This window comes from Neospora caninum, chromosome III (genome assembly GCF_000208865.1).
Source record: "Neospora caninum Liverpool complete genome, chromosome III".
NCBI lineage: Eukaryota > Apicomplexa > Conoidasida > Eucoccidiorida > Sarcocystidae > Neospora > Neospora caninum.
In genome coordinates, this window is record NC_018388.1 from 1,553,385 (window position 1) to 1,575,838 (window position 22,454).

General features: G+C 53.9%; 3 protein-coding genes across 3 annotated transcripts; 2 read left to right on the top strand and 1 right to left on the bottom strand.

Moving 5' to 3' along the window:
• Positions 1-2,490: 2,490 nt before the first annotated feature.
• Positions 2,491-4,802, top strand: NCLIV_008690 (ribosomal protein L2, related; the record flags this gene model as incomplete). The annotated part of the gene is made up of 2 exons (XM_003880385.1): positions 2,491-2,586; positions 3,681-4,802. 2 exons carry the CDS (start codon positions 2,491-2,493, stop codon positions 4,800-4,802), a joined length of 1,218 nt encoding a protein of 405 aa, XP_003880434.1.
• Positions 4,803-6,942: 2,140 nt separating this feature from the next.
• NCLIV_008700 (protein phosphatase 2C, related) lies at positions 6,943-12,267 on the bottom strand (the record flags this gene model as incomplete). Its single annotated transcript, XM_003880386.1, has 8 exons — positions 6,943-6,982; positions 7,450-7,560; positions 8,085-8,134; positions 8,633-8,697; positions 9,488-9,533; positions 10,133-10,244; positions 10,599-11,081; positions 11,663-12,267. The coding sequence occupies 8 exons, from the start codon at positions 12,265-12,267 to the stop codon at positions 6,943-6,945; spliced, it is 1,512 nt and encodes a 503-aa protein (XP_003880435.1).
• A 2,356-nt stretch (positions 12,268-14,623) lies between these two features.
• On the top strand, positions 14,624-21,615 carry NCLIV_008710 (putative patatin-like phospholipase domain-containing protein; the record flags this gene model as incomplete). The annotated part of the gene is made up of 12 exons (XM_003880387.1): positions 14,624-15,262; positions 15,622-15,697; positions 16,100-16,262; positions 17,632-17,783; positions 18,188-18,319; positions 18,585-18,669; positions 19,269-19,345; positions 19,807-19,894; positions 20,373-20,526; positions 20,688-20,777; positions 21,128-21,231; positions 21,345-21,615. 12 exons carry the CDS (start codon positions 14,624-14,626, stop codon positions 21,613-21,615), a joined length of 2,031 nt encoding a protein of 676 aa, XP_003880436.1.
• Between the last annotated feature and the right edge of the window lie 839 nt (positions 21,616-22,454).

Genomic DNA, 22,454 nt, shown 5'->3' on the forward strand with positions numbered 1-22,454 from the left:
CTCACTGGCGACGGGCGAGAAAGCAAACCGCCAGAAAAACGCAAAACGGGGAGAAGAGGGGAGAGGCAAGGCAGCTTGCCGCCCTCAGCAACGCCTTCGGGCACGGCGGGTACGGAGAGGAGAGGAAGAAAAAACCGCGAAGACACAAGACGGGCAAAGGGAAGGACAAGACGGAAAGCAAGGAGACGGAGAGAGAAGTGCGATGTAGAAAAACCTGCAGGCTCAGTTGTTCCTGGAGTCGAAGAATCGCCACGGAGTTCTCCGCCGTTCCGACCGCGAAACCCCGACAACGCATGCGCAGAGGACCGGAGCCGAAAACAGCAGAAAGACAGCGAAGAGTTGTCTCTAAAGCCTCCAGATCATTGTTTCTTCGAGCGAAAAGAAAGCAAAAAATCGCGAGTAAGCGGTCGGAACACACAAGTTGTCTTTGCGGCTGTCGCTGTCGATTGTCCGTGCCGCGGAAAGGCATCCCGGAGAAAACGGCCGTTTTGTAAAAGCGCGGGGATCGCGACGAAGAGAGCGACGAAAAAATGCAAGGTCGCGCGCAAAAAACTCACTTTTTCCGCAGTTCTGGCGCAGGCGCGGCAGAGCGGAACGCCGACTTCTCTCTTCCCGCAAGGCCTTGCCGATCGCGAGGACAAGCCTCCGTTTTTGGGGGTTTTTAGATTCGCAATTTTTCTTTCGGAAGTGACGCGGAAGCGCTAGGTTTAAAAAGGAGCACGGCCTCTGCGCGAATTTCTCACCTGATGCCAAAAAAGAACTGTACGGCAGGAACGAGCGACGAGAGGCTTCCGGCCCTCTCGCCCGTCTACGGTCCAGAAGGAACGCTGGATGTTCAAGACCCCGCCATGTGCGGCTCTTCGCGGTCTCGGTTGGCGCGCGTTCCCGCTGCTCGACTGCGCAGATGCACACATTCGTCTTCTGAAATCGAGTCTCGTTTTTCTCGCCTTTTCGGGCTCTCTTGCCTCCAAGGGGGTAGGCTCTTTCTGGGTGCCTTTCCCGCTTCATGCTCGCAGCCGTGGCAACGGGGGAACATGATCTTGGACCTCTCCCGGGTTCTGTCTACTTTGTATCTTCCGAGGTGAATGAAGGTTTCGAGCAGTGCCAGCAAGCACGCGCGTTCAGCTGCGGCGGTGAGATGCCTCTCTGAAAAAAAAACACGACCTTTCCCTGCTTTCTCAGATCTCATCTGGTTCGCTCCACCTCCAAGACTCTCGCGACTGCCCGCGCGTCCCCAGAGCCTCTCCCCCAGGGAATCCGCTCTCGTCTCCCCGTGCCGTTTAACTCAACCCTCCCTCTCTGTCGGCCTGCCGCTTCGATAGCTCACTTCGTTTCCGCGTTCTCTCCCACGAGGATCATCCCCATATCGTACGTGTCTCTCTGAATCTCTCTAGTAATCTCTCTCGTGCCCTGAATGTTAATCTCCCTTGCCGTGGATGTTAATCTCTCTCATAATCTCTCTCTTAATCTCTCTCATAACTTCTCTCTTAATCTCTCTCATAATCTCTCTCTTAATCTCCCTCCTAATCTCTCTCTCACTTTCCCTCGTAATCTCTCTCTCACTCTCCCTCGTAATCTCCCTCCTAATCTCTCTCTTAATCTCCCTCCTAATCTCTCTCTTAATCTCCCTCCTAATCTCTCTCTTAATCTCCCTCCTAATCTCTCCCTTAATCTCCCTCCTAATCTCTCCCTTAATCTCCCTCCTAATCTCTCCCTTAATCTCCCTCCTAATCTCTCCCTTAATCTCCCTGCTAATCTCTCCCTTAATCTCCCTGCTAATCTCTCCCTTAATCTCCCTCCTAATCTCCCTCCTAATCTCTCTCTTAATCTCCCTCCTAATCTCTCTCTTAATCTCCCTGCTAATCTCTCTCTTAATCTCCCTGCTAATCTCTCTCTTAATCTCCCTGCTAATCTCTCTCTTAATCTCCCTGCTAATCTCTCTCTTAATCTCCCTCCTAATCTCTCCCTTAATCTCCTTCCTAATCTCTCCCTTAATCTCCCTCCTAATCTCTCTCTCAGTCTCCCTCCCAATCTCTCTCTCAGTCTCCCTCCCAATCTCTCTCTCAGTCTCCCTCCCAATCTCTCTCTCGATCAGGCTGGCCGACGAGACTGTCCGCGATATCCCACATACAGGGCTGCGCGCGACGGGCGGGACAGTCCTCACCCGCCGCGCGCGTTCCTGCACGGGTGCGAGAGAAACTAGGAAGAACTGTGGCGAATCTCACTCAGAGTTTACACCTGTTTTTCTTTCCGACGTAGTTTAAAAGTGCAGAACAGTGTGGAAACAGAGAGAACACGTGTCGGGAGAGAGAGGAGAGGGGTGCGAGCGCGGGAGGCGGCCCCCGAGAGGAGAGGACGACTGCGCCATGTCTCGACGCGCAAACGCCAGCACACACATCGCAGAGGAGAGTAGTGCACTTGACGAGGAGCTCGTTCTTTTCGATTTGATTTTCTGTTTTTCGAAACCGAAATTAGAAAGAACACACGCACATGCATCTGCGCGACACAAGTCAGAAGCGGCTGCGAGGCCCCGTTGTCCAGCGGTCGTTGCGGTCTCAGAAAAACGCTTCGAAAAGCGGCGAGTTGGTAGGGACAGCGGAGAACTTCGACAACTGGACAGTGTCCGAGAAAGAGTGAGGAGAGTCCTGAGAGAACTCCAGACAGACAGACTTCTCTTTTCTCCGGTGCTGCCTCGAGTCTGTGTCGCGCGACACACGTCGGGGACGGAGCAAGTCGGTCAGCGGACGGCCCAGGCCGTTCAATTTTTTCTCTCGCTCGCTGCGAGACAATTGGAAGCGCGAATGGATTTTTCGCGTGTTTTTTCGTCCATCCCCCTGCGTTTTGTCGGTGGAAAGACAGAGGAATCGGCCAAGAAGGCCGGGGAGAAGTGTCGAGCAGAGTAGGAGGAGTAGACACAAAGATTCGCTTTCCGGCTGTGTCCCGTTTTTTCGCTCGTGGTGCGCAAGGTGTCTGCATTTTCCTCGTTCCTGCCTTAAAAGCGCCCCTTTTGCGGTGTCTGGGACAGACGCGGAGGGAAGAAGGACAGGGGAAGAGAGAGAAGAAGAAGGAACCCACAAGGGGGGGATCCTGGCACGGAACTTTCCGAGTCGTGCTTCTGCTGCTTCGAAGCCTCACCTCTCCAGAAACGAAGAAAAACGGGGAAGACGACCGTCGTGACATGCCTCCTCGCACTGTTTTCCCCCTCCACAATGCGTCTCCCGCCCTCCGTTCCTTCTCCCTCCTGTCTCTTCCCACATACCGCAGGACAGACATCTCTCTCGTCTTGCACGTCGCGTTCTCTTCCTGCCTCTTCGGTACCCTCTCTCGCCGCGTCAGTCTCCCGTTCTCTCTCGCGTTTGCCGGCTTTCTCCCCGTGTTCGTTTCTCCCTTCCAACCAACTTGAACTGGTCCAAGCTTCGCCCTCGGACGCCTCTCCGTCTCCATCACGGAGCGGCAGGTTTCAGTCCCCGGGTTGTCCTTGTCCGCGACTGTCTCTAACTTCGCCTCTCACTTCTCTCTCTTCTTCCGCATCTCTCTCTGTTTCCGCGTCTCTCTCTTCCTCTTCTCCCTCTTCCTCTTCTCCCTCTTCCGCTTCTCTTTCGTCTCGCTTTTTTTCCCCGGTTTCGTGTGTTTCTTTCGCGGTCTCTGCTCACCGCTTTCCCCTCCGCGTTCTTTTTCAGCCATTGTCTGCCGTCTCTGTCCAAGTTCGCGGGCTCTCGGCGTCGTACCTTCCTCGCGCCGCCACGCACCGCAACCGCGTGGCGATGCAGCTGTTTGAGACGCCTCGGGAGTCCACGCGGTCGCGGGCGACAGCGGCTGCCCGCGAGGCGGCAGCCGCCGTGGCTGCGTCTTCGACGGTCACGGCCCCGTTCACGCTGCAAAAGCAACAGCGTCTCCTCTCGCTGCTCGCCTCCTCTGCAGAGGCTGCAGGCGCTTCTGAGCTCTATCGCGTGCACGGGGTCGCCGGCTTCACGCGTTTCCTGCCTTCGTCTTCGCCGCGCACCTCGTTCCTGTTTCGCGGGCGAGTGCTCGAGCGGCTCTCGTGTCGGCGCGTGAACCACCTGGGGCGGAACCACAACGGGCGCATCACCGTTCGCTTTCGCGGCGCGGGTCACTTCCGCCGCATCCGGTTTGTGGACTACAAGCGCGGGAGGAAGAACATCTTTGGGACGGTCTTGCGTCTCGAGTACGATCCGAATCGCTCGGCTCACTTGGCTCTCCTGCAGTACGACGACGGCGTCTTGTCCTACATCCTGGCGACCGAGGCCACGCGCCCTGGAGACAGACTGGTCGCCTCCGAGCACGCAAACATCTCCCCTGGCAACTGCTTGCCGCTGAGGAACATCCCTGTGTCGACAATCGTCCATAACGTCGAGTTGCGGCCTGGGGCGGGCGGCCAGCTGGTGCGGGCGGGAGGCTGCTACGCCACGGTGGTGGCAAAAGACAAGAACTTTGTGACCTTGAAACTCACGTCCACGGAGGTCCGGCGCTTTTCCGCGGACTGCTGGGCGACCGTCGGGCAAGTGTCGAACGCGGCGCATGCGGAGCGGATTCGCGGAAAAGCTGGAGTCTCCTACTGGCTCGGCGAGCGGCCGCGAACCCGCGGAAAGGCCATGAACCCCGTGGACCACCCGCACGGAGGCGGCACCGGAAAAAAAGGTCTGAAACGCCCTCCCGTCTCCAAATGGGGCATCCTCTGCAAAGGCTACAAGACGCGCGCGAAGAAGAAACCCCTCGGACTGATCGTCCGCAGAAAGAAAGCCAACAAACTCATCAAGAAATTCGGAGAACTCGGCGCGTAGCAAACAAACGAGCGGATGGAGGGACAGACGTGAAAGGGGGGGTGGGGGGGGGGAGGGAAGATGGCGAGGTCGCGATAGAGAGAGAGAAATGCGAGGAAAGGAGCGGAACTCAGAGAACGTGGAAGCCGTTGTGTCCGTTTCAGGATCTCGTTTCTCGGACCCGAGGGCTGCATGGTGCTACCGTCCCACATTTTTGTCCCAAAACAGGAGCTCCTGTCTGCAGAAGTGCAGATAGGAGACATGGGTTTGTCTCGCGGTGTCGTTTGGTCGTGGCTCTTCGCCGGTTCGGCTTCTCTCGAAACCCTGAACTGTCCTGCGCCCCGCGCGGTGTTGTGCCTTCGGTGGGGACTCGTAGGCTCGCACGGCGCAAGAAACAAGCACACCCGTTTCTAAGGAAAGTCTCAACTATGACGAGCTGGACCTCGAAACACGACACAAGGATGTCCCTGTATCCAACCCCACGATTTGTGCACTCATACAAGCATCTACACGTGGCAGCACGTGCGTTCGGACATAAATACCTCAACACTTATATGTATATATATATATATATATATATAGGTAGCTATAGATATATGTATGAGCGCAGACATGCATACGTATACGTAGGTGCACGTAAAGATAAATATACTGATGCATCCGTGCCGATGGCGGAAACGGGTTGGCAGTAATGACTGCACGATGTCTTTGCAGCTACTAGTTGCGTGATATTTCTCTATGAAGAAAGTGTGCTTGTGCATGCACACTTACAGAGGTGGGTGGGTTAATTGGAAGCGCGGATTCGCCCTTTCGCGGTACGCATGTGGAGTGGATTCTTCTGTTTGTCTGCCGCGGCGATGTCTTTGTTCAAACGGAAGAGGTAGAGACAGAGAGCCAGGTGGAGAGACAGGGAGGAAGAAGAGAAAGAGATAAAGAGACGCGGAAAGAGAAAGAAGAAAGAGACAACGAGATTGGGAGGGAGAAAGAAGAGAAGAAAGGTCGCGAATTAGAGAGAGTAGTACCAAAAAAACGGAGCAGGATTGTGAAAGCGGTAGAGAGATCAACAGCGCGCCAGCGACAGCCTGGAGGCTTCGCGAACCCGAAACGGCAGAGGCGCATTGTATGCAGAGAGCGAAGGCTGGGTTTCTCCGCCGGTTTTCATCGAGTGCCTTTCGCACTGTTGGCTCTCGGAGCACCCCGGAGAACCTCTTGGAAAAACGTGAGGAGAAAGTGATAGAGCGAGGGGGCCGAGCGAGACGAAAAGCGAGCTACAAAGAGTCCCCGGAAAACCATTAACGCGGAAGAGAGGCGAAAGGCCACCGCGCGCTGCGTCAGCATGCCTCGTATCGCTCGGCGTCCAGAAACAAACGAGGGAGAGAGAGCTGCTGCACCAGCGGAAGCACAATGAATCACTTTCACCTCGGCTGCGGCCGCGTGTAAACAGACGTTTTGTGCTGTCTTACCCAACACATGGAGACGGCGTGACCGAAAGTGGACGAGTCCAGTCACAGGTAACGAAAACTCTCGGGTGTACGTCCAGGCACCCAGGCAGCTGAGAGAGCAGGCGTAGTTTCCCCTGAGTTCCCCTCTCCCTGTGTTTTCTTCTCCCCATCTCAGGAAGGAACGGCGGCTCCAACTCTGTGTGCATCTAGTGCTGCATGCATCACTGGCGGGCCAGAGACATGACACGAAAGAACAAGGGGGGAGAGAAAGACCTGAGAGCATGGAACAGTGTACAGGAGCGCCTGTTTTCTGTACCCTGTTTCCTATCACGTGCGTGTGTTTTTCTTGTCCTCGTTTGTCTTCTCTCCGCCTCGTCGCCGACGTGTTGGCCACCCCGGTGTTTTCCTCTTTGTTCATCTCTCCCTAGTCTCCGCATATCGGCTCGTTTGCTTTCTCGCCGTCCTTCACCTTCGATCCCCTCCGCACCCTTCTCGCCTGCTTGCGTTGCGCCTCATCGTCTTCAGACTCCTCACGCTGTGTTTTGTCTCTGCCTCCTCCCCTCCCCTTTTCTGCCTCTTTCTCTTCTCCCTTCTTTGCTTCCTTTCCTCTTGTCGCTCATGTCGCCGCGCACCTCCTGCTCCTCTCGTGCTTCTTCGTGGTGTCCCCCGGGAGCTTTGGGTCTGCTGCGCTCTCTCGCATTCACGCCAGAAAGAAGCGTCTACTGTCTTTCTTGGGACGAGGCAGTTTGCCTTCGCTTCCTGCGGCCAGAAAAACAGGCGAGTCACCAGGCACGCGTGAGTTAAACCCGAACGCTCACGCGCTCTCCACACACAAAATGAAACAATGGCGAAAGGACAGTCCCCGCAACGTCACGAGACTGCACAAGCGGGCCAGGACAGATCCACGCTCCCTTAGCGCCCCGACACAAACAACCTGAAGGACGAGACACCCTGCGACGCAGCATGAAAACGCAGAGCCCCATGAAACACCCACAAACGACGACAAACCACAGACACACACACATAATCTGAGCATATACCTAAGCGTATATATATATATATATATATTTATTTAGATACGTGAATATATGCATGTATATAGGCGCCTCACTCGCTCTGTGTGAAGTTTCGTCCTTTGCGCTTTTGTGCACGGTTGTGGAGAGGCAATCGGGATAAACATCCACATGGGGATTTGTGCATGCGCATGGGCGACCGGCGAGACTCACCCAACGACTGAGGCGAGGACGACCGAGATGTCGTCAGGTTTTCCTCCCAGATGTCTCCGCGTCAAACCGAGAACTTCGCGCTCCTTCGTGGAGAATGGGCTCGCCCAGCGCCTGAGCGAAGGCAAACGCGCACGAAACAAATGGCCAAAAGGCTAGCGCGTTGAGGATGCGCAGTTTCATACACAGACCTTGGCGCGCCACCGCGCTGTTGGATCTCGTCACCAGTCGGCCTGCACAATCCAATATATATATGTGATCATATATACATGTGTATAGGCACAGATTTGTATGCATATATATATATATATATATATATATATATGCATTTCTGTGCTGTGCCAAGAGTCACTCTCTCCACAGGCGGGTCGAGACCCCGATTTGGAGATTGCGAGAGAGAAGTGAGGTAGCGAGCGTCGCCCTCACGCTCTCTCCTGAAAGACAGGCACGGCAATCTCATAAACATGCACACATGCATGTGGTTACTTGTGAAAAGACTATGTTGCTTCACATATGGAAGGCGCAAGGAGCTGTAGGCACCGAACGCGTTGCGGAGCGAAGCAAAACTCTAGGGCCGAAACGCCATAAACCTGGTTTTCTTCTGCCCGTGTTTTGTGCAAACAAAGATGAGTTCTCACGGGTCCTGAGAATGCTTGAAGGCGAGGTCTGCGATTTCCTCCGCCGCTTTCTGCAACGCAAATTGCGCACACATCCTCCAGTTTTACGGATGGAAGTGTCGAAGGACACAAATCTACATATATATATATATGTATATCTGCATCTACGTATATATACACATACGCATATATATGGACTTACGCATATATTGCACGAGCTACGCGCATCTCTCGTGCTGCTGCACTGTTTAATGCACACCTGTATGCACATACTCAAATATATATATATATATGCATGCAAATAGGGAAGAACTAAGACATATATAGAGAGCGGGGAAAAGTTAGATGAAGACGTCGATACCTAGGAAGATATACCAGTTGCAAAATTACATATATCTATATATAGAGAGAGATATAGATATATATATGCACAACCATACATACATCTACACAAGAACATAAACAGATTTATATACCCATGCTTGTGTACGTACGTGTGGCAAACTGCCATGTTTTCTATCTCCGTTTCCTTTCTTCGCTTTACCGTTCTTTTCTGGTTCGAGACTCACTCTAACGTCAGGTTGTTTGCGCAACACGTCGAGCACCTGGTTATCGTACAGGTTGTCCCAGACGCCTGTGGCGAGACACACATCCCGATATAAATTCACAAACGAAACTATATTTCCAAAATAAAAGACACATACACGCTCACATCTGTATACGAATAACTAGGCTCGCTCTGAGTGCGTTTTCAAAATGGTAGAGACTTGGGGCTTGCGAAAGGGTAAACGAGACATCTAGGCATTGCTGTTGCGTCTCGCGATCGCAGTGAACCCGCCAGGAATCGATGAAACCGCAAACGATGCACAAGGAACGCCAACTCGCAAAGAAGCGCTAAACAAAAATGCATCTTTCCCTCTCTCTTCCTCTATTTGCCAATGCGGCCCTCTCCTGGTCGATATGAGTATATAAATATATATATATATATATATATATATATATATATATGTTTCTTGTTTCCAACCGACCTCGAATGCATTTATGTGTAGATATGTATAGGGAGAGAGAGACACAGGCTTACGTATACAGAGCTATGCGTGCCGCTCGGCATAGAGAGATGTAACTACCTACATTGTCCCCGGCATTTGTAGGCCGGCACGCATGCATTAACCTCTACTACAGCATGCATAAGGATGCGTTTAGCGATACAGGCGGGGGTGTAGGTGAATTTTCACAAAGACAACGGACTGTGAAAGGCAGGCGGAAAAAAACTCGTTGTATATACTCCCCAGAAAAAGCTTTAAAAATAATCCTGTCTCAGAGAGTATCACTCCCAGTACGATGGTACTTATCATACTATCATCTGAGTTCTTTGCGGAGCTTAATCTTCGATGTTATGTTAATCAAATAGGGTAGTAACGCACCGTCTGTGGCGAGGAAGAGAATGTCGCCTTCGACAACGGGAACGTCCTGAAAGAGCACAGAGGGCATCTGGGCAGAGCGCGAGGCTGTAGACAATCGCTTGCCAGGTTCAAAAGACCGTCGGGAGATCTGAGAGTTTTCTCTCTCGGTGCAATCGAGAAACGCCTCTAAACCGGAAACCCAGTTTGCAAGCCTATCCTTGCAGCGATGCACGCGTCCTTCCCCACAAACGTTTAAACCTCTCGTGGCCGCGCGGGACAGAGGCACGCAGGACTTTTTCTGCTCTCGCAAAATATGTAAATGACCACACAACCACCCACACGCACAGGACGACTGGTACATTTATATATACATATATATGTACACGGTAGTGGATGTCTCTTTCTATACAAATACATATATACATATATATATGTATATATATGTATACATAAATATATATGTACATGTATCTGCGCCCCTGTGTATGAACAGAACTGGCGCGCGCGCATCGGTTGACAGATCGACAGAGAAGGCGATAGCGACTGAGACTTGGGTGTGAAAGCAAAACGACGACGCGTTCGCCGGGGAAACGGATCCTTTTGCACGCAGAGAAAACCCGTCGAACTTCTCAGATTCGCAAAAAGACTGCCGAGAAGCGAACTTACAAGCACATGCGCATGCTCAGGCATGTCGGAACTTCCTGTTCCCAGTTGGAGAGGGAAGTTGAAGTCGTGACACTGAAAGGCAGATCGCGCCACTACACGGTCCTCACTGGGTCTGAACAAAAAGGAAGCCAAACCCGAGGAACTGTCCGACGCTGAAGAGACACTCCGCCAGACCGGAGAGACGAACGGAGACCGGAATCATTGGGCGCCTTCCACGGCGGTGAAAAGCAAAGAAAAGGACACAAAACGCAACAAAAACGAGAGGAAACCGGAACGAGGATAGCATAGAGAGGCCACGAAAGAGCGTGTGGGGTACCGGAAGCTCCCGAGCGTTTTATACGAAGCTAGAGGACCAGTTTTGTCGTCCTCGTGCTTTTAAACCGAAGTGTATGGTGCGAAAAACAAAACCCTGAGCCTGTCAAGAGATAGTGTTCTATTGGTACACGTGAACGTATGGCCTTCCTACCGATAGAGGAGGAAACCCGAGTCGCCGAGATTCGCAGCCAGGACTCTTCGCTGCAGCGAGTCGAGGAGAACGAGACAGCACGTGCTGGAGCCGATCGCTCGCGTCGACAGGTAAGCAGCTTTCAACAGTTTGACAGGATCTGGTGCGCTCTCCGGCTCTGCGTCGTCCTCGCTCTCAGCTGCCTCCGTTGCCTCTCTTTCGGCCGTTCTCTCGCCCTGGGGATCAGACTGTCCCGAACCGTCCCGGGCACGAGATTCTGCACAAGATGCTTGAGGAGACAGAGTCGGAGACAAAGGAGACGGAGGCGAGGATTCAGACGAAGGCGAGGACGGGCTAGAGGCTAGGCTTCCTCGTTGTTGTTTCGACTCGCGCATGCACTCATCGAAAATGAGACGAAGGCGATGGACCAACTCCCGGGCGTAGAGACCCGCGTCGATGCCTGAACTTTCCCAACCCCCCACGCCGTCGGCCACAACAAGGAAGCTGAGACATGCAGAGCAAAGGAAAGTACAGAGGAAGACCGCAAACTACAAGAGGCGCACGTCACCATCGCTCGATATGCCTATTCAAAAGGGATGTAATCCTATACGGAAAGATATGGATAGATACGAATAGATATGAATAGATAAAGAGAACCCGATAGATATTGAGGAATATAGATAGAAACACATGGATAGATATGGACGGATATGAAAAGATACATACGATGAGGTATGAACCGAAACATATCAATACATAAGTGAATGGATAGATATGGATAGATATGAACAAATGTGGATATGTATATATATCTGTATATATATGGATACATTGATATGAGTGGATAGATAGATAGATAGATATGGGTACATCTGTGTATATGTATGCCTGTCACTTTGAACAGACGCGATTGGAACAGCGGGAACAAGAGGAAAGGCGAGCTACCGATGCAGGACAGCTGCCACAAAAGAGCAGCAAACGACGGAAACCTGCGAGAAAAGGGTACATGAGGGCGACTTTTCCCACGCTAGATTCTGGAGAGTGTTGTCGAAGTGATTCTCTCCCGTGTGTGTGTCTCTCCTCACCGGTCAGAGCACGAGGCGGCGTCTTCGCCTCCTTTTTCTCTCTTGGACGGGTGCGGAATTTGAACGCAGTGAGCGTCGAAGGAGATGAAGCGTCTCTGGAGCGTCTGAGAGGAACCGTGCACGGACGCACCCCGCCTGCCTGAACTGCCTGCAGCCGAGGTTAGCCGCGCCGGGTGTCGAGGCTCGAGAGAAGACGCGGAGAGACGAGAAGCGGGGGAGACAAACCCGCGACGAAGAGGCGCAGAAGCACGCAGAGGCGAAGACGAGAGGTGGGCGAGAACCTGCAGCTGCCACAGGGGACGGGCGGGCACCTGGCTCTCTGCATGCAGTTGTGGTGTACGTACACCCGGGCGGTGTCTTGGATTGCACGCCGCCCCAGACTGACCCAGCTCGAGCGCGGGGAGAGACGCGAGAGAGGAGAGCGAGGAGAGGGTGGGCAGTCTGCGAGTCGCGAGAAGGGGCGTGGCGAGAAAAGAAAGCGAGGCCGCTGCCTGCAAAGTGTCGGGCACCACCCTACCTTTCCCGAGAGCCGAGCGCGAGCGACGGAAGAGAGCTCCCGTCGCCGATCCACAGGCAGGCGCCGCAGCTGCTCGGATCGTGGCCATCGCAAGACCCTGTGGAACTCTGGAACTTCGCAGAGAGCGGAGAGGGTGAAAGGGGGGATCCCGCCAGGCCGGTGGAGAAGGCCGAGAAGCTGAAGAAGCTGCGGAGGCAGCCGAGCAGAGAGGAGAGGACACGGAGGCAGACGGCGCGTAGAAAGGACCAAAAATAACAGAGGGAGGCAAAGAGACTCCTCGTGTCATGGCTGACGCGGGAGAAGGAACGCAGACGCACAAGAGAAGAAGAAATGTACGACTGAGGCGTCGAGGGACGGGCGGAGACAAGAGAACAACTAAAGATGGGGTCAAGAGAGAAAACAAGGAGAGGAAGAGAGGGAAGGCGTCGCCGGAGGTGCACAGACAGCGAATGCGAGAAAAGGCAGACAACAGAAGGACAAACGGGGAGAGAAGCCCGGTGAGACAAGCGACGAAGGACATCCTCAAAGACACTTCATTGCGGCGGCGAGGACCTAGAGGGCGGCAGCAGAAACGCGAAATGGCGAGTCGACCCTCTCGCGGCGACAAGAAGAGGGAGACAAGGAGAGAAAGAAAGAGGGAAGGAGCGTGAAGAGAAAGAGACTGAGGGTGAGAGAGAAAGAGAGATAGAAAGAGGAGGAATCGAGGAAGAGGCCGCAGGAGGAGGACAGACAGCCGTGGATATGGACACGCGCTTGCCGCGGCTGCCTTTTGCGAACAGAGTTCACTCTGTGTATGCAACAAAGAGCACCGATCTCTTCGTGTTTTCTAGGAAAGAAGGAAGAAGGAGAGTGGCGGCAGCCAAGAGAGGGTCTGCGAGAACGAGAGTGACGACTACGAGGGAGGAAACTGCTTCAAACAAGCGCTCCCGACCCGCGGCACAGACGAGAAGTGTCTATATACGATCTCTGGGAATGCCTTGCTGGCCGGGGTATCTCTTTTTTCTCCCGAGAAACTTCTGCGTTAACGTCTCTCTTCTGTAGCTCTTTTTTGGGAGCGCATGCAAAACCAGCCGTCGTGTCTGTCTCCGTCAGAGAGTTAAGAAGCGCTGTCGAGCGCCACGGGGTTCATTCTTCTGGTTCGGCTTATATTCGGACACCTTGTCGCGTCGGCCTCCTCTTAGAGGGCCCGGAGCGCCGCCGCTCGTGAGGCCAACGGCGCGGAGGAGCGCGCGCTCGTTGCGCGTGTGTCTCCTCGTCGCTTGCTGTCTCTCTGGGAGGTGTCGACGGGTTTCCTGGCTGCTCGGAGAAGGGCGAAGAGAGCAGAGAGGAAAAGCGGCAAAGAGTGTAGAAGGAAGGCCTGTTGTTTCTCGTCGAGAAGAACAACACATAAAAACCGCAAGGTACCTCTCTTCAGCGAACTTCCAGGCTTTGAGAGAGCGCACAAGAATCTCGCGAGCCTCTCAATTTGAGGACGAGATCGCCGGTGAGAGCGAGAGGAGAAAAAAAAAGACAGAGAAGATCCAGAGAGGCCAAACGAGGAACGACTGTGGAGGATGCAGGTGGAGGAACAGAGGGAGGAGATTGGACTCGTGAAGAGAGAAGACTAGAAAAAAAGGGATCTTCCTCTCCCGCTCTTGCGGCCTTCCGCGGCCACTCGCAGGATCCCAGAGAGGTCTCGACAAAGCTGAGCCTTTCTGTTTTGAACTCCACAAAGCAGCCGATGCTTCCACGGAAGCCTCTTTCTGCGGGGGCTGCATCTTTTTTTCTCTGGAGTTTCCCTCTTTTTCTCCACGTGCCCGAAAGAGAGAAAGGCAAGGGTGTCTCTACTCTCTGACGGACCTCATTGCGCACGCTTCTCGCGTAGAGCTTTTTTTCCTTGAACACTTCCACGTGGAGCCTCTCCAGAAAAGACAACCTGTTCTCCGTTTTCGTCTTCTCGTTGGGCGGCGCTTGTCTCTGTTGCTGAGGTGGAAGTCTCCCTTTTTTTCGCTCGTGGTCCTCACGACGGGCAAAGTGACAGCGAGAGAAGAAGCAGCTCGACTGGTTTCCTGGTTGTCTCTCCGTTCTGCGATTGTACATCGTCGAGGCGTGTCCCCTCGAGAGAGAGAAAGCACGAGGACAAGACGAGGCAGGACACAGAGCAAGGTGCCCGACACATCTACGCAAACAGCCTCGCTTCCTCGATGGTGGGAAACGCGTCCGCGCTCTCTCGCCTTCCCCCCGTCTTCTGTCCTCCCGCCTCTGAAGTCCTCTCTTCGTCTTCGCTGCCTTTCCAGTCTCCCAAGTTCGTCGGCTTTTCCATTTCGTTCTTTCGCCTTTCCTACCGCACATTCCGGCATCCGTCTATCTCCTCTCGTGGTCCCCAGAATTGCTGACTCGACTCAATTGGGACGGACTCCTTTTCCCCACCCTTCGCTTCCGTTCCCTCTCTCCATCGCGGCACAATGGCGGCCTCGTTCTGTCCCGAGATCCGTCCTCCGTCGCAGCGCGGCTCCACTGAGTTGCAGAGCTCCTCTTCCCACTCTCCCCGCTCCTCTTCTATTTCGTCTTCTCTCTCTTTTTCTTCTCCTTCTTCTTCCCCTTCATTTGCATCGACCGCCTTTCCGCAGCCTCCCGACGATCGCGGCATCTCCATTTCACGAGGGCGCGGAAAAAACAAGCGCATAGGGGCGCAAGAAGCCGAAGGGAGGAAAGGACAGAATCGCCCCGCCGGTTCTCCTCGTTCCCCCGTTGCGACCTTGGAGAGTGGCATGTCTTTCTCCCAGAGCTCCCCGTCAGACTCCACGGCGCCTGCGGCCAGCGAAGGTGAAGACGGGAAGGCGAAGCAGACTAGCAGACGACGAAAGACGCACAGTCGGTCCTCTCCCATCATCTTTCCCGTTCCCGTTTCCCCCCCAGGTTCTTTGTCTGCGGCGTCTTCAGGTTTCAACTGCACGCACGAACGCCCTTGGGGGCGCGAGACATGCAGCCCCGCCGCAACCCCCTGCGTGTCCCTCGTTGATCGCTTGCTTTCCAAATCCAGCCAGGAAATCCTCCTCTCTGTCCCCGGATACTACGCCCTTTGCGTTGCCAACAAAACGGATGTCAGTTCTGCAAAACAACGGGTCTTGAGAGAGAAACTCCTCACGTTGCTGACGAAACTCCCACTTGCCCTCACCTCTGTCGAGGCACCAGAATTTCCGAGGCGTCAAAGGATCTCGGCACACCCTCAAAAGTAGAAACGCGAATATAATGCGTATATTTTACAGACGTGCGGGTAGATAGTTGTGGGGGAGGTAGGCGTCTCGCTGGCATGGATCTCTTCCTGTTTTAACGCTGACTGCATGGGGTGACTGCGCGCTCGCAACTCCACATTTTGGCCAGACGCCTGTGTGCCGTGTGTCGGATGGCGGTTGTTGATGCACGGCTCTTGTGCTGTGTCGGTCGTCTCCTGTTCTTGCAGAGTTCCTGGGACGGTCTCTTTATGGGCTTGGCGCAGATGCGCATAGTCTGCGAATATTCCCTTTCGCCGCCGACGTGTGCGTCCGCCGCCCCCCGGAACCTTGTCTCTCGTTTGCAAACTTCTCCTGTGCGTCAGTCTCCTCTCTCTTCTTCCTCGCGTTCTTCTTCTTCGTCCTCTGTGGGGTCTTCCTCGCAGACTTCTCGTCTGGGCTCTCGGCGCTTTCAGCCGCCCCGCGGACGGGGCGATGCGCTAGGGCATGAAGAGGAGCAAGCAGATGTATGCAGGTCCGAGGCAGACGCAGAGCTAAAACGCGCAAACGAGAGATCGGCGGGTGTCGACGAAACAGACTCGCCAGGGACAGAAATGCCACAGAGTGAAGGCTGCGGCGGGAAGACGACTCAGCCGAGATCACACACAGGGCGTGGCGCGTCTCCGTTCCAGAGCGCGCGGAACGGGTCTTTTGCTGCGCCTGTCGCAGTTTTGAAGGCTTCTTTTTCGCCTTTTATGGAAGACGTGCTGTCGGCTGGAAGTCGAAGAGATCCGCGGAAGTGCCCGGATCAAACTCGGGTCTCCAGAAGGCAAGACGCGAGTCTCCTGATGCGCCACAGCCAGGTGTCTTCGCCTCCCGTGACAACCATAAGGTGTGCAGACACCGCACGTGGGGACTTCGCGAATCCTTTCAATCCATTCAGTTTAGATGACTCGGAAGATGAAGGAAGCAACGAAACGCCAGCACCACTTTGTGGCGCTTTTCCACTGCAGCGAGGCGCCTTCGCGTCTTCTGCGTCTTCTTCCCTGGCTTCTTCTCCGTTTGTGGACCGTATAGATTCCGATTCGGATGGGGTGCCGTGTGTTCTCGTCGCTGACGAGTCGCAAGCAGATGCAGAAGAACCATCAAAAGACGAAACAGAGGGCGAAGCAAAAGCAGAGTCAAAAGGGGAATCAGAAGGCGAGGAAAAAGAATCAACAGACGAATCAGGGTGCCAAGTAGAAGATGATGCGAGAGACGAATCAGAGGGCGAAGCAAAGGAAGAAGCCGACGTGGAAGAGTCAGCGAGACACCGCGCGTCGTTTACGGCTGCGCCCACTCATGCGACAGCCGTGCCTTTTGTTTCGCGTGGTCCTACGGTGGACGAGATGTTTGAGGAAGAAAGTCGAAGCGAGCGAGAGCGAGAGGTTGCAAGCACGCCGAGCCTCGGTGTGTATCGACGTTCTAGCCAGTGCGATCCGTCGTTGCCTCGAGGGGCAAGCCAGCAGGTTTTCTTCCTGCATGAAAAGGGGAGACTCTTTGTCCCATTGGCAAGCTTCCGATACGCCTTCATCCGCGTGCGTACCGCCGGAAGTACCTTGCGAGTCAGCGCATACACCGCCATGTCTCTGGGCATGCGTTTGCGAGCCTCAGTCGCCCTCGTCTTCTGTGGGACTCCCGTGGAAATTCCACGGAATCCCAGTGCGCCCTTCGATCTAGACAGGTGCGCGACGTCGGCGAAGGGGGAAGCATGCGTGAAAGAAGACGCCTCCAGCTGGCAAAGGAAAAACACAGAGCGGGACTGAGAGCGACAACAGAGTCGCAGGAGGATCGGGGAGCAAAGCGCCACACCGAGGTCACAGACGCCCGAGAGGCGCGCTCGCTCTCGGGAATGTGGGGAGTGTGGAGGTGTCTCTGTTCTCTGTTCTCTTCTTTGGTTTTCTTCCGCCTCGGCGGTCCTGCTCGAGATTCCGCTGGAACTCATGTCGCCCGATTCTTTCGCCTCGACGTTCAGTGCCTGCGCTTCCGTTGATGCAACGTGTCCCGGTGATGACTGGGAGCGACGGTGCCTCCTCGTTTTTATCGTTTTTTCCGCTTTTCTTCTCGCCACATTTCGCTCCTCGACACACGCTCTCGCTTTTTCTCCATGCTTGTGTGCTTTTTGTTTATTGACATGCACCAGGAGAGTGTGTGTGCACGCGCAGGGCTGTTTTTTGCAGTCTATCGTCTGCTGGACTTGCTTTTCTGTCGGCGCTTCTCAGGAGCTTCATGCTGACTCTCGACAGCAGCGGAGTGTTGACGTATACTTCGCTGCTGATCCTGCGGCGCCTGGAGCAGGAAGTGCAGTTTCACCTCGGCGACGAGACGGTTCATCTGGCGTCCTGCTTCGACCTCGTCGCTGGAAGTGGATTCGGTAAAGCGCCAAGGGGCGGTGGCAATCGATAGAAGGCGCAGAAACTGAATTCCTTTTGGGGATTTGACTGAACCGCACTGCGACGCTGAACCGGATCTCCGCGGTCTCGGTGTTCCAGGAATTCCTAGGTTTCTAAAACTGCCTTTGCCTGGGGAGCAGAGACTGCGTTTTTCGGGGAGTCCCACTCGGCGGATGTACTCCCTCGAACAAGCTGTGTGCATCAACAACGCTTCGCGAGTTGAGGCTTTCAACCCGGTTTCTTATCATACGACTTTGTGGCTCTGTACACATGTTGGCGAAAACGTTTTGAACATCTATTTGCAGGAAGTTGCCTCACGACGCGCGCGCTTCTCGGCGAGGTGGTTTCTCTGGTGTCCATGTGTTGTTTCCCCTCCGCTTTTTAGGGGGCCTTGTCGCTCTCGGTCTTCTTCGGGGGCTGACGCCGTCGCAGATGTTGACGGCGTGGACAGGCGCGGAAGACGACGATGCATGTGGCGAGGAGCCGGGCGATTTCCTGCAAACGCTTCTGCGCGAAGGTGAGGAGTGCGACGGAGAGACGACCACGGACTCGAGACGCTGGAGAGACGCAGAGGAGCCAAGGAACGGGGTGACGAAAACTCCACTACAGGACAGAAAGAACGAGGGTGAGGAGAACGGATGACAGGGAACAAACGAGCGGAGCATGAGGAAAGGCCGGAAAAGGATGAGAGCAAGGAAATATGTATGGAAGAGGCGCGATCCGCGGTTCCCACAGTTGACGTCCCTAGACGCTGATATCTTGTTTCGCTTTCATTCCTTCAGGTTGCATGCGCAGCCGAGTTCAGCAGCTTCTTGTGGAGCATCTCGGCGAGCAGTTCCTCAATACGTTTTCGAGTCCACCCTACTGGTGAGGCGATGCAGGATGCCAAATGCCTATCACACTTAAGTGGATTATTGTTCTTTCCCCACCTGTGCGGTCACCAAGAATACATCGGCGCTTGCGCTTTCTGCAGGCGTGTCGACACAAATGATAAGCGCGGGTAGAGGCAGCAAATTTTGTTCTCTCTTGGCAGTTCCGCCGACATGTCGAGGCAGGTCGTAGAGTCTTCCTTCTACGCACAAATGTGTGGAGAAAACGAGGCGACGCTAATGTATGCGTTGGATGTGCGCAAATATGCATGTTTGTGCATCGGATTGCAGTTCCATAGGGATAGACCACTTCATTCCGCCACGTATAATTAATGGGCTAATGTTTGGAGGCATGAGTGAATCTGTGTACGTGCACCGCACCAGTGTATTGCTTCGTGTTTTCCGCATGGCGAGGCCACAGCTCCTCTACCAGAATCGTGAATTTATGAACCTGTGGTCATGTTCGTTTCCCCGCTTCTTCTTGTTGGCCTGATTAGTGCGTCCATCTTTCTGCCCCATTTCTCGAATCTTCCTCGGTTTGCAACGACGCAGGAACGCATGCTATTCGAGATGTGTTTTGTTGTGTCCTTGCTGCAGCTTGGTGACGGCGGCAGACGTCCTGAAGCATCCCCATGAGGTCTTCGTCCTGCGAAGCTACGAGCACATGCATCCGGGTAAGCACGCAACGCGGATTCTCTTTCCTCACAGTCCAGCACGGATACGTTTTCATTCGTTGTGTTCACTGTTGCCCCACGAGGTGCCGAAAGAAGTCTGTACATCAACACTGATCACGCGATGGGGCACGGCGTTGACCGGAGAGCGTCAAGTCTCAGCGTTTCTTTGCAGGGCACATCGTTTGTGGGTCTGTGGGATGTCTCGCCGCTGTCTGCGAAGTATCTCCGTTGTCTCTCCTCCTGTTCCTGCACGCGCGCTCTGGCGTAGCAATCACCAGAACGCGCCACTCTGTTGCATATCGTGTGTCAGTTTCAGTGTCGACCGTTCTGGTGCGCCTACGGCATTTCTTGTCAGCAAACGCGACAGTGGCAAACCACGGTTTCCTGTCGCCCTCCCTCGGCCTCTCCGTCTGCGGATGCATGCTTTTTTGTGGCATCTCTTCTTTCCTCTCTGTCCTCAGCTGTGCACGCGCACGCCTACCGAGGCACGGCGCATGTGCCTCTGTGGATAGCCGGCTGGGCGACTTGCGCAGATGGTGCTCAGATAAAGTGAGGCCAGTAGGAGTGGAAGACTCTCGCAAAGATGGAACAGCACACTCGCTCTATGTGAACCTTCTACTCTCGGCATCTCAGTTTTCTGCCGTCTCTGCTTCACGACTCATGACTGCCTGGTTTTCAAAGACTGACGGGAAGGACGGCACCGCCGCAATAGGGAAAGAGGACGTGGTTAGTAACGCGAGACGAAGTGCCTCCTCGGTGAAAAGTGTGTGCAGGCTTGAATGTCTACATTAATTTTAAGAGAGTTCCAACCCCATGCAGGAATGCTGGCGGATGTACAGCGCGGGAGGCGATGCCCGCTAAGGCTCGGATTTCGCCCCGCATGTATACCGATATCACAGATGTGTCCCTCGCGTTTTGGTGTCCCCCTTTTCACAGCAGCGTTCGCTGCCGCTGTTTCCCAGATTTGGATCCGTTCGCTTCCTCCGAGCGACGCTTTTCTGTCTTTGCCGCGTGATGTGTTTCTCAGAGCAATGTCCAAAAATGACTTTTCTCTGCTGGGATATCGACTTGAGCCAGCGGTCCAGCTGCAACAGAAAACGCCATCAACGAGCAACCCCACCCTCCTAGCCCTCGAGGAGATGTCACGTCTGTCAGGCAAATCACTAAGTAGTTTCATTCAGGTAGGCGTTCTTTTTCCACACCGTAGTCACCCCGTGTTTGCGTGTATATACTTATATATATAATGGTCACGGATGCATAGATATCTATGTATATTTAGAGTTTGTAGGAACATCTTTTCGGTTTCACTGCATCATTGTCCCCTTGTTTGCAATCCTCTCAGGAAAATCTGCAGCTTCTGGTTTCAATCGGGACGGGGAAGGGTGCTGATGGATCCGACTCATTCTTCCGAGGTGACGGAAGTCGTCTGCATGTAAGCAGCCTCGGAGAGAGAGGAACACACTGCGCCAAGAGGGTGCCTGTCCCACGAATAGATCGATGGAATGCATATTGTATGTATAAAATCTAAATATGTGTGCGCGGGCTTACGTGCAGCAGCATGCTCTTTATCGTGTTTGCCAGCGTGCCTACGCGTGGAATGATGTGCCCAGACATGTGTTGTCACAAAACCGCCGAAAGTGTGTTTACCAGCCCAGCGTCTGGAGCATCACATTGCATTTGCGCCGCTCTCTACTTCTGTAGACAGGTTCTGGAGTCAACATTTTGGCTTCACCCGAAGGAGAGCCCTGCTGCGCGGGCGTGCTGCTGTTTTGCTTTTCTCAGCGTGGAGACAAGCGTGGTGATATCGCGCACGCGTGGTCCAAGCGGAATCACATTCACCGCGAAGTTCTGCATTGGCTGTCTGATACTCAGAACATGTACTACAGGTAATTGGCGGCCACTAACAGGTTCAGGCCTTTCTCTCGTGTTGACGTGGAGAGTAGGGCAGACGCAACATTTCTGTTGCCATGGTTCTCTGATTTGACTGTATGTATCGCAGGCTAAACCCGCCTCACCTGGCCCACTGCAACCCACAGTTTATGGACAGCCGGCAACGTGAATATGTCCGCGCGGCGACGGAGAGTTATTTGGTGGACGACAAATTCTTTGATGTGAAAGTGATGTCGCGTCTCCTCGCGTATCGAGTTCTCGCTCTCAGAGAAAAGGGCCGGGACGCTGCAGCAGCGCGTCCGCGCTGCACTCCACCTTGGGCCGGGGGGCCAACTGCGAAGGTCTTTCCGATTGCACATGTCGCTCGTTCACAGTCGTGATCAGACAGGAAGGAAAAAGAGGAAGAGCATCTTTCTGAAATCTTTTTGAAGAATGAGAGAAGGAAGAGGGAGACTCCGAAGAGCTAGCAGATGGATACCGACCCTACGATCTGACCGGGTTTCCAACACACGGCCTTGACATGGCACGTACTCTGGATATGCGCGGCTTTATCCACTCTAGGACTTCGGTTAGACACACAATTACGTGTGTGATAACATGCGGGAGTCTTGATGCTGAGCAAATTACAAGCACTCAGAACGAAAGCCGAGGTAAATCGTAGTTGCAGAATGATGTCAACGAGCGAGGTCCGTTTGTTGAATGAGCTATGACGACTACAAGGCGTTTGTGGCGTTGTTCATGCGTTAGCCGATGCACTCAAAACCGATCTACTGGATCGGCGTCGAAACTTGTCTCCCGTTTCGGATTATATAGAGCGGCTGTGGGAGTGTCCCGGTGTGATCAGCGAGGAAAGCCAAAATACAGTTTTAAAACGAGGGAAATGGGTGAAAGGGCCTTGTCTTGCCGTGCCTTGGATGTGTGAAACGGCAGCGCACTAGCCACAATATGCATAAGGACACATTTTGGTCACTCCTATAGAGTTTTCTAATTACATGGATTTCTTGAGTCTTTGGCAGCGCAAACTCAAGCGAGCCCTAGTGAGTCTAGCGGGTTCTCATGCGTGTGTTTCGACCTCGTGTTTGTGCAAAGTGAAGGTGGGAACCGAGGCGTGAAGATCCTACTAGGAGATCCACGGATAGCATAGCTGGTCTGTTTCCGGTTCAGGCGATGTGTAGTTGGTTGTGTGAATTCGATATGATACACGTCTTTCCATAGCTTC